Source organism: Miscanthus floridulus, chromosome 15, assembly GCF_019320115.1.
Source record: "Miscanthus floridulus cultivar M001 chromosome 15, ASM1932011v1, whole genome shotgun sequence".
Taxonomy (NCBI): Eukaryota; Viridiplantae; Streptophyta; class Magnoliopsida; order Poales; family Poaceae; genus Miscanthus; species Miscanthus floridulus.
Genome location: NC_089594.1, coordinates 7,955,959 through 7,970,821, shown reverse-complemented (window position 1 = coordinate 7,970,821; position 14,863 = coordinate 7,955,959). Strand labels below are relative to the sequence as shown.

Below are 14,863 nucleotides of genomic sequence, written 5' to 3'. Positions count from 1 at the left end.
CGTGGGCCCGCTGCTAGGGCGCTCGCTCGCAAGTCTAACGCTCCTAGGTCCGCTTGCTCGCTTGTTGCGCGGGCACCGTTCGACGCTACCACCCTAGATCGGACGTCCGGGCGCTAGCAAGGAATTGACAATGGAACAACTAGTGTCAGTTTTATACAGTAGATTGTTAGTCTACATGAAAAGAGATAATTATAGTGATTGAACAGAAATACTAATTTTGATAATGTATTAAATAAAATAGAAGATGATTGGAGAGAGGCGAGATAGAGTAACTGAACACCAAAACTTTAGAAAGCCTATCATAGTAGCTATACACCCTCTATTTCCTTACTTTTGCAATCATTAAATTTATAATTGCTTATTTTGTACTTGCACTCGTGAATCATAAGAATCGATAATGGAAATGGTGATGTCAATTTTATACTTTAGATCATTATATTAGTCAACATGAAAAGAGGCTGAGATGGTGATTAAATAGAAAGATTTTCTTTCTTATAATTCAAATAAAAAGAGCTTCTGATAACATATATATATATTAAACAAAAAAGAAGTTATATAGAGATGCGAGGAATTTAACCCAGAACCTTAAAAAAAGCTAACATAATGTGTAACAGCTCAGAACGGCAGGTTCATCCTAGGGCTCTCTATTGGTGCAGTGCTTACAATGATCCCTGTATATTTTCTTTTTATATACACTTGGGGTCGCTATGGTTCTAAAAGAGATGTCCTCTAGTATTTGCTAGCTATGCATTGCTGCTACTCCATTCGTGGAAGAAACTGTGTTGAAGGAAGAAGACAAGAAAGCAAAATCCACAGGGTTTATTGTCGCCACTCCCCCAATGGCTGCTAGCCTGCGACCGCATCATCCTGTTTGTTTTGGACGCGGCAAACAGCAGCCATTCCTTCCTCATCCCGGCATCAACGGATGCATCCTTCCCCTGCCTTAGCCGCGCGGCTAGTTATTTGAACCACTGCCGCCATGGCAGAAGGCCGGCCTCACACAAACTCACAAGAGTCGTCACAACCTAGAAGGAGGCAGTACAGTACACATGGCTCCCTCCGTGATGGCCACATGGCGTCGTCGGCCACCGACGCCGCTCCGTTCCAGGGGCTCAAGTCCACCGCCGGACTCCCCGTCGCCCGCCGCTCCACCAACGGCTTCGGCGACGTCAGCAACGGCGAAAGGATCAGGTGCATGCAGGTAACCTCGCTCGCTCTTTATATATTTGTTAAATGTCAGTACTATCCGTTGCTCATGCTGTCATGCAACACAACAATGCAACGACACGTGTGGCCGATCGAGGGCATCAAGAGGTTCGAGACGCTGTCGTACCTGCCGCCATTGTCGACGGAGCAGCTGCTGAAGCAGATCGACTACCTGCTGCGCTCCAACTGGGTGCCCTGCCTCGAGTTCAGCAAGGTCGGCTTGGTGCACCGCGAGAGCGCGAGGTCTCCCGGGTACTACGACGGCAGACACTGCAAAAGATATTCTATTTTTTGACATTGTATATTTCTCGTAACATAGACAACTGATCTCATAGCTCACTATTTATGACATCTGTTTGACATGAACAGTCACGTCAAAAAATGCGTGTTGCGAATAACATTTATTGACTTTTGTATTTTTCATGTTACTAATTTATAACATTGGTTTTTATGTCAGAAAAATATATGACATTGATTTTTACGTCACGGATACTTAGACCCTGCCACACGTGTGCAAGTGCCACATATGATCGGATGCTGACATGGCGCTGTGTTGTTAGATCATGAAAATGTCACAAAATTGAAATGTGGCCTATTAAAGCCCATATGACAAGCATGCTTGAAATAGGCCACAAATATATTTGAGCGATTTTTTTATCGTGGTCCATTATTGCATTAGACTTTTTGGCTCATTTTTTTCTCTCAGATCAGATCAGCCCATGCCATACACTACCGGACTAAGTGAATTTGCCGAGTGCCAGGGGCACTCGGCAAAGCCCAATTTGCACTCGGCAAAGGCTTTGCCGAGTGCTGCACTCGGCAAAGACCACTCGGTAAAAAATGAGTCGGCAAAGACGTCTTTGCCGAGTGTCTTGTGTCGGGCACTCGGCAAAGCCTTTGCCAAGTGCCCGACACTCGGCAAAGTTGGAACCGAAAAAAAACCCGAAAAAAATGGGAATTTTTACCCAAAAAAATGAAAAAATTTTTTAATTGGTGGAGGACCCCACCGGTCAGCACCCATCCATCTCCGGCTTTTTTCACGTAAATTTCACGGCTACGCGGCCGACGGGATTCGAACCCGAGACCTCCCGCTGTGCACAAACCTCCTCTACCACTACACCATACTGTCACTTGTGTCTAGATTCAGTTTTAGTTCCCAATATATTATACTAAACCGAGTGTAAATTGTTTGTTTGAGGCCCTAAACGAATTCAAATAAAAAAGTTGTGAACTACAAAGTTTCGTAACTTTTCGAGATCTACACTTTAATTTAGGAAGTTTTTCCATTCGAGGTCGTTTACAAAATTTTAATTTTAAAATTTGGAAATTCAAACGCAGTTTTGCATGACAAGATGTTTTCAAATCAAAAAGTTGCCAACTACAATGTTTCATAACTTTTGGAGATCTACAATTTTTATTTAGGAAGTTTTTCCATCCGAGGTCTTTTGAAAAATTCAAATTTTAAAATTTTCAAATTCAAACGTCGTTTTTGCATGACAAAATGATTTCAAATCAAAATGTTGCCAACTACAAAATTTCATAACTTCTCAAGATCTACAAAGTTTATTTTGGTCATTTGTTCATCCGATATAGTGGTAGTAATATTGTTCACAAATCTTATATATCTATCTTCTACTTTCATGAAACTAATATGAGAGATATGAGAGATGTAGATTTTTATGAACAACGTTATCGTCGCTTTGTCAAATGAAGAAATGACCAAAATAAACTTTGTAGATCTTGAGAAGTTATACAACTTTGTAGTTGAAAAGTTTTTCATTTGAATTCATTTAGGGCCTCAAAAATTGATTCGAAAAACTGATTTGCCGAGGGCCAAAAAAAAATGCACACGGCAAAATGTCTCTTCGCCGAGTGCCAAAACATAGGCACTCGGCAAAATACGGCTTTGCCGAGTGCCAGAAAAAAGGCACTCGGCAAACTGAGAGTAAATTGCTTGTTTGAGGGCCTAAATGAATTCAAATCAAAAAGTGGTCAACTACAAAGTTTCATAACTTTTTGAGATCTACAATTTTCATTTAGTAAGTTTTTCCATCCGAGGTCGTTTGAAAATTTTGAATTTTAAATTTGAGAGATTCAAACGTAGTTTTGCATGATAAGATGATTTCAAATCAAAAAGTTGTCAACTACATAGTTTCATAACTTTTGGAGATCTACAATTTTCATTTAGGAAGTTTTTCCATCCGAGGTCGTTTGAAAAATTCAAATTTTAAAATTTTCAAATTCAAACGTCATTTTTGCATGACAAAATGATTTCAAATCAAAATGTTGCCAACTACAAAATTTCATAACTTATCAAGATCTACAAAGTTTATTTTGGCCATTTGTTCATCCGACATAGTGGTAGTAACATTGTTCACAAATCTTATATATCTGTCTTCTACTTTCATGAAACTAATATGAGAGATATGAGAGATGTAGATTTTATGAACAACGTTATTGTCGCTTTGTCAAATGAAGAAATGACCAAAATAAACTTTGTAGATCTTAAGAAGTTATACAACTTTGTAGTTGAAAAGTTTTTCATTTGAATTCATTTAGGGCCTCAAAAATGCTTCGAAAAACTGATTTGCCGAGGGCAAAAAAAAATGCACACGGCAAAAAGCCTCTTTGCCGAGTGCCAAAACAAAGGCACTCGGCACAATACATCTTTGCCGAGTGCCAGAAAAAAACACTCGGCAAAGACGTATTTTGCCGTGTGTTTTTATTTGTCGAGTGTATTTTATTTGGCACTCGGCAAACATGGTCTTTGCCGAGTGCCCGATAAAATACACTCGGCAAAGCCTCCGGCACTCGGCAAATCGCCGGTTTCCGGTAGTGATAATTTGAACTAGACCCACGCCATAATTTTAGCCCATACAGTTTTTTAATATTATTTTCAACGCAATATTCAATATATACAGCACAACCCACTCAAGCGATTCCAAAAGGTGGTTCTAGCTACCTAGCTAGCTAGATGCATCCTTGGTTACGCTGCGTGTAGAAGCCCGGCTGTGCACGCACATCTGTCGGACGGCAAAGCACGCGAGCGCATCGAAGACAAGCAAAGAAAGGTATCATCGGCTAGCTTTGCCGCTCTTTCACCTCCGATTAGCAATGCCTATCTGAGCAGCGAAATTAAAGAATCAAATCAATCCCCATCTGAGCAGCGACTCAAAGCCCGAGATCAAGCATTTTGTTTCCACGCATGCACGCCACCGTAGCATATATACACACACACACAAATGTGTACCTGCGTGTTGTCGAGCTCATTGTTTCTGAAAGCTACCCAGGCAGCCAGCTGAGCTACGTACGTTCCCAGCAGACGCGTAGTAGCTAGCAGCTAGGTTTAGAAGGATGGCGGAGGCGATCATCGGGCCTCTGGTTGGGAGGCTGCAGGAGGTGGCCGTCGGCGAGGCCCGGGCGCTGGTGGGGGTGAACGCCGACATCCACCGGCTCCGGGACAAGCTCATGTGGCTGCAGGCCTTCCTCCGCGAGGCCGACACCAGGCGCCGGGCCGTCACCGACGAAGTCACCAGGGTCTGGACGCTGCAGACGCGGGACGCCGTCTTCGACGCCGAGGACGCCCTCGATCATTACCATCTCCATGTGGACATGTCCAGGTACCCACCCATCTTTAGTCAGTCGATCCGCAGCACACACTACTACCTAAAAACTTTTTTTTTTTTGAGAAATACATAAAAACTTAACCAAGCCGTTTGGTTTTTGGGCTCCGAGTAAGTTGGGCCGGTTGCCCGTCTCGGTTATTCGTGGACGGACAACCGGCCCAGCAACCGCCTCGGTTAATCATTAACCGAGGTGGACACCGTAAGCCAACCGTCTCAGTTAATCCACGATTAACCGAGGCAGTTGCCTTATGACAAGTGTCTCCGTTAATTAATTATTTTTGGAGACGGTCATTATAAGCACCCGTCTCCATAAATTGATTTACGGAGGCAGACGTAACAAGATGTTCGCCTCACTTAATGATTATAATAAAAAATAATTCATAATTTTTTCATATGAATTTGGATGAAGACAAATTTTATATCTAAATTATAGCTCTCGGTGAGATCTACAATTTTGTAGTTGAAAAGTTTTCGAATTGAAACTGTTTAGGGTCCCAAAATATTGTTGTAAGTGCACAGATTTTGAAATTTAAAATTTAAAATTATCAAACGATCTCGGATGTTGACATGGTCTATACAAAAGTTATAGTTCTCAATAGAATCTGCAACTTTATAGTTGAAAAGTTTTTAATTTGAAAATGTTTAGAGTCCTAAATATGTGTTCGAATGTTATAGATTTTGAAATTTAAAATTTTGAATTCTTAAACGATCTCAAATGTTCACATAGTTAATAACAAAGTTCTAATGGCCTGACCTGCTCTACATGTTTGATATTGACAAGTTTTTGTTTTAAAGTCATTTAGTATCTCAAATATGTGTTTGAAATTCCCATGTTTTGAGACTTAATTTTTTGAATTTTTCAAAATATCTCTGATTTAGATACATCATATACCAAAATTGTATTACTTCACAAGATTTAAAACTTTGTAGTTAAAAGTTTTTTCATTTGAGTTCATTTAGTAGCTAAAATATTGAATATAAGATTACGGAATATTGATATAAAAAGATAGCATATTATATATAGACATGAATGAGTGTGTGGTGCAGTGGTATTAACGGAGGCGGGCATTTTAAGACGCCCGCATCGGTTAATGGGATTAACGGAGTCGGACACCTTAATGCGCCCACCTCCGTTAATTGATTAATTGAGGCGGGCAAAGCAACCGCCTCTGTTAATCCACGATTAACCGTGACCTTTGGATAGAGGCGGTTTCAATGCCTGCCTCGGTAATAAAAAATATCCTCCTCGAAAAAGATTTGTGTAGTAGTGACAGAGCTTTAAGTACCAACAAGTGATAGTACTCCTCAAACCCCAATGCAAGTATGTTAGTCCCAATCAAGGTCGTGAAATATTTCCTCGGTTCCAAATATAAGATGTTTTAGCTTTCCTAACTACTACATAGCTTTCTCTGTGTAGTCAAAACATCTTATAATTTGGAATGGAGGAAGTAGATTGGCAATACACTACCAGAAAAAACAATTCTAGAAGACTGCCTCTCTAATTAACATGAAAGGGCTATGCAAAACAATTACACTAGACAATCATATAGAGCAGTCTGATCATGACCCTACAATCCACAAAATTGATGACCGAATGGTTGCAACAGATCAGACTGATGAGGAGCAAATCTGGAATAATATATCCTTAGTTTTTTCATTGTAACATCTCTACATTTTTTTGTTATGAACAATGCTTCTTTTATATTTGCTCCAGCTCCACATAGGTTCACAAGAGTTTTCTCTAATTTATAATATGTCATATATGCATTCTGAAGGTACCCAAGGTGGGCTCGTCCTACTATGATATATCTTGAAACATTCACAATTCAAGTACGGATGAGACGCGGCCTATCTAGAAAAATTAGAGCCATCAACATGAGGCTTGATGGCATCATTGAAGACAAAGATAAATACAAGATAGAGGATTCCAACAAGAAGACAGATGTGACATGGAAACCTTCTACCTCAACATCTATAAATTACACTCATAGAAAGTTGTAAGTAGAAAGAATTACCTTTTGTACTTAACTATATTCTATCGCTGATTTCACTTATGTCATTCCTATGGTAGGGAGTAAGAAATCACTAATTTTGAGACAAGATCACTAGACTATAGATTTCTTGTCTATGAATAATCCAAAAGAGATGAATTATTTGCCTTCCAACTTCCATCCTCTTGCTTTTTTTGGTAAAAAGAAATGAGGAATGAAATGGGTGAATGCCGATTTCACTTGCATTTGAGGATAATTTTGTGCCTTACTTGATTGATAGGGCACATTAATTATGTTGTCCTAGTCAATGGGATAGATAGATAATAAAAATCTCATTTGATTAAATTGAGCTTAACTTCCTATCTAAGGATACACACCATAGCTGCTTTGGTGAGTACAAATGGAGGACCTTACTCTTTGGGTGGGTTATAACTCCAACATATTGTCTTAAGTACATTGGTATCATCTTATAGTCGGTGTGATGTGCCACATAGTCTTGAGATGACTCAACAGGCAACTCATATAATGTGTAGTCTTTTAGGTTGTTTTGTGTTAATTCCAAACAACCGCCTCTTTCCCTCACCCCCTCCCACTGTCTCTCATCCACATCATCCAAAATCCAATGTGGCATTGGATAGGCGTGAGCATAATTAACCGAAACCGAAAAACTGAACCGAAAGAACCAGAACTGAAAAATTCGGTTCCTAATATTGAGGAACCTAAATAGCCGAAGAAAATTCGGTTCCTACTCTTGGATAATCGATTAATCGACATAACCGAATTACATGAATTATACTTCCTTCACTTGCATTTTATAAGATTATGTTTGGTTTATGTGTGATGTTTCATATTTGAACTGCTATATATTTATGTTCTTATATTGCTATTGTTCCATTTTAAAGTATTATTATCTAAAATGGATATAGTGTTGCATAAATTTGCTTTAGAACACACGTACTTATTGTTATCTTAACCTCTTCTGAAAAAGTTCGGTTAGTTTGGCTAGAACCGGAACCAAACCAAAATAACCGAAAACCGATCAAAATGGCCAGTTCTGAGAATTTTTTAGAACCAATCGATTCCCATTTTCTAAGAACCGAATGTTGGTATTTTATAGTGTAAGTAAGAAATTAAAAATTCTGCAAGCGCACAGATATACTATTGTAGCCTTTCACTGGGAGTAATCCGGGTATCGTGGTAATTTATATTTTACCACTAGGAGGAAAGATGGCAAGGATGGTATTGATAAATATTTATTTATGATAAAATCATTAGCTTAAACACATACTCTTATACAAGGGTAAGTTTAAGATATTCAGTAATCTAAGTTCATAACAATTCAGAGAGAAGTAGATACTCATAAAATATTATATATAGTTAAGTTAAGAAAGATTTTTCATTTATTTCTAATTAACAAGTCACATAAATATACACACTAAAACAATAATCAACTTCTTATTTATATATAAGGGACATCATTAAAGAGAGATATAATAATATAACTACTCAATTAATGACTACGGTCCTACTAAGCCTACATGCCAAGCTTGGACTACAGAGAATCAATGAGAAAATATCACACACATTGATCTACCAAGTCTCAGAATATAAGTAGTATCCACAGGCAAAACTATGTCTAAGCACCATGCTCACAAAGTTCGGCTACTCAACTCACTCGAGTACTGAATTGAGTGCTCTATGAACTCATATATAAACTCAAAGGTAACTAAAACTATACCATGCATATACTTGAAATAAACTAAAAACATAATAAAGAGAAACACAATATAAATTAAGATCAAAATCACAATAAGAGATAAAGGATACATTAACTTTACCAAGTCTTCCGGAGACAAATCCGGAACCCCGAGTAATAGCACTAATCTACTTGAATCTTACTTATGCTAACTATACTAGAACTAATGATATCTGGAGTTCTACTTTCTTCTTCTGAATTGGATCTCTGAATGAATCAAGATGCTCTCTAGGAGGGGGTCTTCGGCTCCTTTTATAGGAGGGTTTGAGTAGGGAGCAAGTAATCGCCACGTCATCGATCCTCACCAATTCTAACGCCCACCATTGGATCAAACCGACTTGAATAAAGGGTGGAGATTGATCCTCAAAGTCGGTGGAGGAACCGCGGCGCCGACAAGTGGGTCTAGGGGGGTCGCCCGACCTATAGGTGGGGTCAGCCGACCCCACCATGGCCCCATCCACGTGGAATTTTATCTCTGTCCCATGAAGGGGATGTTTTGGGCCCAATAGAGTTGGTTTCGTTGCGATTGGATCAGATCTCTTGTGATATTATGGCCTGCTTTATCTTATTTTCTGAGTAAATTCACCTGTAATTATAAAATCACCAAAACTCATGAAAATAGTTAATTTAAATCACTACACCTATGTTGGTGATTAATTTTAAGAATGAATTAAAGGTAAATTGATGGTTTATAATCATCAATATTGACCGTCAACACCGAATTTCTTCAAAAAGCCGAGAAACCGAACCAAAACGGAACCGTAAACTGAATGCCCAGCCCTAGCATTGGATGAGACAACATATATATAAGACTGCTTACGTGTACTAATCACCAATGTACTTGCCCTTAGGTGGTAACAACTTAATTCTTGTGTGGTGGTTGAGTTGTGAGGGTGTGACTTAACCACTATTGTTGAAATTGAATGGTTTTAGGAGTTTATTTGTAGGCATGTGATAGTAGCATCCGTGAGTATGAGATTGTGGTATGCCATGTGGGGAGGAGGGTATTACGAGAAATGTCACCATTGTAACTGCAAGAGGAAACAATTGTTCTTTGGTGCATGCGCAGCAACAGTTTTCTAATAAAGGAAAGACTTAACTATACTTTTAGAACATTAATGAGTTTTGAGAACTCTAACATGATTCAAGTTTTAGAGATGTTAGACTAATTGTTTTAGTTCATTTTAAAGTTGAAACTTCGAGAATTCAAAAATATGATTCTTCTGTTTCAAATATAAGATTTCAAGTCTTAGAAAGTGTCAATGATTAAAAAGTTTACAATGCAAAATATTTTTATTAAGTAGGGATTTCTTGTCACCAAAATAGTGTATCGAACATGAAAACACAATAAGTTATGTAGATTTAGGATTCCCAAGTGGTAATATCCCTACATCTAGTATTTTTCTTCATTATATCAAAAGAAGATTATTGCAACATGTATGTTTTAGATCTAATCATATGACCTCATGTAAAGTCCTAAATGTGTAGTCAGAAGGTTCTTGATTTGGATATGATATGGTGTCTTATCGGCTAGCTTCTAGTCTTTTTTGCAATCTAACTGTGACCTCCCTGTAATGCACCCCACCTAATGCTTTTATAGTTGGATTAAGGGGAGATATGTTATACATGGAGTTCCAAGTGAAATAGTTTGGATCATACTTTTTAGAATATTTAGGAATATTTCTTTGTCTAAGGATATCTTTTGTATAACATGAATAATAGCAAAACTACCTACATGTACCTTGTTTTTTTCTACCATTATAGTTGGCAATTACCAGTAATAATGAACATATGAGGGTATGCCCAATAATTATTAGGTTGGTTATATATGCTTTGGATCTAGAGCTAGATAGTAACAGAAAAAGACACAAGTTTAGACAGGTTCGGGCCCTTAGAATGGTAATACCTTATGTCTTGTGTTTGGTGGTTTATATTGCTTGTTTTCGTATGTAGATGTGGATGTTTTGTGGCCTCTATTGGCTCAGTCCTGACCAAGGGACCCTACGTGCCTTATTTAGCTTGGGGTAGGGTTATATGGTCGATTTTGTTTCTTATTCGGATAAGGTATGCTTCCTATTGATATAGAATCCATTTCTCAAAGTAATGGAGTCATTCTCTTATAGGAAATGGTTCAAAAATCGATATTCAAACTTTTAGGTTAAGGTATCATGAAAAGTGATACATGTGAAGATTGTGTATTTTAGTCACATTCAGATCTATTTTTTGAGTCCATGATATCACTACATTGGATGGATCTTCCACCTATTTAGCTAAGAAAGAATAGACGCAGAGGTGGATAATATATCGAGATCAAGATCATGAGTTGGCGCATAATGAAGATGCCAGTAGTCGTGAATATCTCCTTCATTCCCTAATCCAAGATTGGAAAAGAAGACTAAGAGGGGCCTATCGAGAACAAATAGTTAATTAAGTTTAGAAGGCTATTCCATAATTCAATTTCCATTAAAAAATACTTAGTCTCTTAAACAAGACATTCTAAAACTTAGAGAATTCAAGTCATTAGGATTTCCTTTTATATGAAGTAAGCGATATTTGAGAATTTCCTATAAACATTGGTTTTATTTGGAATTCAATCAATCAACTACGAAACAAGAGAGCTCTTTTATTTTAACAGAAAGAAACACAAATTAACAAAAATAGATACAAAATTATTATAAACTAAAATGAATCAAACTTATTTTATATTTTAATATTTTTAACCAAATTCTTTGATTAACCTTTTGAATTTAAGCAACTAAACTCATTCTCAATTTTGGAACATGAAGAGATATACATGCTAGTTATCTCAATGACGACTTGAGGTGTTCTAGGTGGCACTATGACCCTAGACCAGCCCTAGGTGTGGTAGCCACAACATAGTCCCTTCGGGGTAATCGTTCGCAGGTTTTCATGATTATAAGTGAAAATTGAATAGTCCAGTTTCATAAAAGAAAAAGTAGCATTCAGTTTCTACAGGAAGAGCCACGAGTTTGTCGGTTATGATTTATCCATACATTGATGTGTGCTCAAATTTTGCGCCAACACAAGGGTTCTTAAAGGCAACCGGCCCATCACTACTAAAAAAGGATTTTCAAGAGTCCTCCAATTATTCGTAGATAGCGTTTAACTTCCATTCAATGGGTCCAAGGACCCATGCCACCTCTGTAAATCGATTTATAGAGGTAGTGTGGCGGCAGTCTTAAGATGCATGCCTCTGTATTGTGCATGTGGTGTTATAGTGGTATCCCTTCTCACTTTTATTTGCAGAGTAACTTTGGCTGATTGAGGCATATATTGACTGAAAGAAATGGAAGATTATTTTCATCTTTTCTGAAAAAAATATCGATGGGCAATGGATAGATTATATTTGGCACTATGTTTGATCAACTTACTCTTCAGACAAAACTTACTGGTACTAACCACTATACAATGGTTGAATCTCAGGGATGATGTCCATGATTCAGATGCGGTGATATATGTGGAGGAGCACAAACAATTAGAGGATGCCCTTGTTAATAACCTAACTGAACACCAAGTGTGCAAAGAACACTATCCAGTCATGATCACTGTGTCCGGAGAAAGTGGTATTGGCAAGACAACTCTTGTGAGAGACATATACAAAAAAATGGAAAAGAAGAAAGTGTTTCAAGTGCAAGCCATGGAAAGTTTTGCACCTTATTTGACTGCTCCCAACATCCTTCAACAAATTACTCAGCAACTGACAGAAGACGACACGAATTGCCCTAAAGAAATGGCACAGAAGATGCTGAAAAATAAATTGAAAAATAAGAAATACTTGCTCGTGATAGATGGTGAAGTCAGTGGTACTGAGTGGAAGCACTTTTTGACTAGCATCCCAGTTGGCACTAGGGGTAGTAGAGTAGTGCATATCACACAAGGTAAACCAGAAGAGCCACCTAGCAGCTACCATCATGTCACCATTCAGTTAAAAAAACTTACAGAAGATGCTTCCATGTCATTGTTTCATCAGAGGCTACCTAAGGAACTGCAAGGTAAAAACCTTAAGAAGTACCAAAAGAGTATTTTCAAAATCACCCAAGGGTTACCTTTGGCAGTTGTTCTTTTATCAGGTCTTGTGCAAACCAAGGTGTTCCCAAGTGAGTGGGTGAAGGTTTTTCACTACCTTAAGTCCAAGCCATCAGCGAATCTTGAAAGCATGCTGTCAGTTTGCTTTGATGATCTTCCACATGAGCTAAAATGTTGCTTCCTCTACTTTGCTGCGTTGCCAACCAACACTACAATTGAGGCACGCAGCTTGGTATTTATGTGGGTTGCAGAGGGGTTTCTAAGTTCAAAGGGCGGGAAGACAATGGAGAAGATTGGCTACATCTACCTATCTGAGTTGATTAATCGGAATCTTGTCAACCGAGTGAAAATGGATGATGATTCCAGTTTTGGGAGTATGTCGGTCACAATCCAAAACAAAGTCCATGACTTTTTGCAGATAGAAGCACATGAAGCAAGCTTCGTGGAGGTCCATAGCCATGATGATATCCCAACATTAACTAGTGCTCGCCGCCTCTCTCTGCAGAACTACACTGACAAATATGCTGTCCTAGCCCATCCATTGCCAAAGCTACGATCCATCTTCTCTCAGTATGAACAAGAGCCTAATAAAGGTGATCAGGGGCACAGGTCCAAAGGAAGTCGGGCATATATGTTTCATTTATCTCAACGAAGGGCAATCTCTAAGATGAAGAAAGACATCAGATCTCACATCAAGGAACTGTTTCATGGATCTGAGTTTCTCCGTGTCATCAATCTGCAAGGCATTGAGATTGGTGAGACTTTGACAAGTGCAATTGGCAATGTTGTGCACTTGCAGTACCTTGGCATCACATCATGTTCACTGAAACATATCCCACGGTCCATCGGAAGACTCACTAGCCTCCAAACATTGGATGTGAGGGAAACTAATGTCCGAGAGCTCCCAAGGTCCTTTTGGATGATTAAGACCCTGAGACATGTCCTTGGTTTTGTCCTCAGACTGCCCAAGCAAATTGGCAACTTGAAGCAGCTGCATACACTTGACTCCATAGATCTTGAAGAAGTTTCGGAGGGGCTGACTTTGGAAAGGACACTAGGAGAGATGATCCATCTTGAGTTCTTATCAATCTGGCATATCTCACATGTCAATGTGAAAGCTCTTTCTGGTGCTCTAGACAAACTTGAGAGCCTTAGGACCCTGATCTTAGAAGGTAAAATTATTCCTTCAAATGTCTTCACCACCGCTTCCCTCCGACGTGTCAAGTTTATGTTCCTAAGTGGGGATCTGGTACATTCATCTGATCTAGATGGTAGTGAATCCTTTTGTCTCCCTAATCTCATCATGCTTTCTCTGGAGAAAACATATGTGACTCAGGAATTCATTAGCAAGCTGTCTGAGCTGCCATTTCTTGCCACCCTTGCATTGTACCCTGGCTCGTACAAGGACAAGAAACTTGTATTTGCTTCATCCAAATTTCCACGCCTCAAAAAGATCAAGATGATTGACGTGGAAGTGCTGGAGATTGTTGAAGTTGAGGTGAGCATGGTTCCTGAGCTCAAAGAGTTGGAAATTCACTCCCCATTCACAGGTTGTTATCATGATATTGACCTGGGTAATGACAAGAAACGTTCTCAAAAAACAAGGATCGTGGTTGATCTTAAGAAAGAGAATAATTATGTTCATGAAGAAAATGATGATATGTCTGAATGGTGGATGATATTCGCATGAGTCATGGTAAGGTAAAATTGGCACCCACCGCAGCCATGCAAGTATTATATATAGATTAACATGCCATCGTTCCTATGAGCTACATGCTTGTATATGGCCACTGTGTATGGGGTATTGTGTGTTCCCTGGGCACTCTCTTAAATATGTTGTGTTGTGTTGAATGATTGTAATTTGTAAATATTTGGATGGAGTTGTTATTGTCGGTGTTGTTCTATGTACAAACTTATATGTAATAATAATGTGGCAAAAGTCATGACCCTTACACTGCCAAGAGCCCATACATAAATGTGTGCTACTATAATAAAAATGCAGTGAATGTTTACCTGCAGAACCACAGAATCATCAAGAATATGAAGTTGAACATATGTTACCATTATTTTTAAATAAAAAACATCACATAAATGATGTGCGATAACTCCACCGGAAGATTGAATTTGGGAGAAAAATGTGTCAATTTCTACCTACTCCACTGCTGCCAGTTCCTTGCTTGCTGCCATATCCTCAGCTGTGACAAGGCTTTGGTTATCATGTACTGTTATATATGCTT

At 38.7% G+C, this 14,863-nt stretch overlaps 2 protein-coding genes across 2 annotated transcripts; both read left to right on the top strand.

Moving 5' to 3' along the window:
• The first annotated feature begins 1,072 nt into the window (after positions 1-1,072).
• Positions 1,073-1,596, top strand: LOC136508761 (ribulose bisphosphate carboxylase small subunit, chloroplastic 2-like). Its single transcript, XM_066503541.1, has one exon. It carries the CDS (start codon positions 1,073-1,075, stop codon positions 1,499-1,501), a length of 429 nt encoding a protein of 142 aa, XP_066359638.1. The 3' UTR covers positions 1,502-1,596.
• A 2,886-nt stretch (positions 1,597-4,482) lies between these two features.
• On the top strand, positions 4,483-14,484 carry LOC136509413 (putative disease resistance RPP13-like protein 2). Its single transcript, XM_066504218.1, has 3 exons — positions 4,483-4,826; positions 6,608-6,829; positions 12,024-14,484. The coding sequence occupies exons 1-3, from the start codon at positions 4,561-4,563 to the stop codon at positions 14,314-14,316; spliced, it is 2,781 nt and encodes a 926-aa protein (XP_066360315.1). The 5' UTR covers positions 4,483-4,560; the 3' UTR covers positions 14,317-14,484.
• The last annotated feature ends 379 nt before the right edge of the window (positions 14,485-14,863 follow it).

Bases quoted from the DNA above. Each gene is read 5' to 3' on its own strand.
- LOC136508761 (XM_066503541.1), top strand. From the start codon at position 1,073: ATGGCGTCGTCGGCCACCGACGCCGCTCCGTTCCAGGGGCTCAAGTCC.
- LOC136509413 (XM_066504218.1), top strand. From the start codon at position 4,561: ATGGCGGAGGCGATCATCGGGCCTCTGGTTGGGAGGCTGCAGGAGGTG. The intron at 4,827-6,607 runs GTACCCACCCAT...TGCATTCTGAAG, and splicing joins CTCCATGTGGACATGTCCAG to GTACCCAAGGTGGGCTCGTC. The intron at 6,830-12,023 runs GTAAGTAGAAAG...GTTGAATCTCAG, and splicing joins AATTACACTCATAGAAAGTT to GGATGATGTCCATGATTCAG.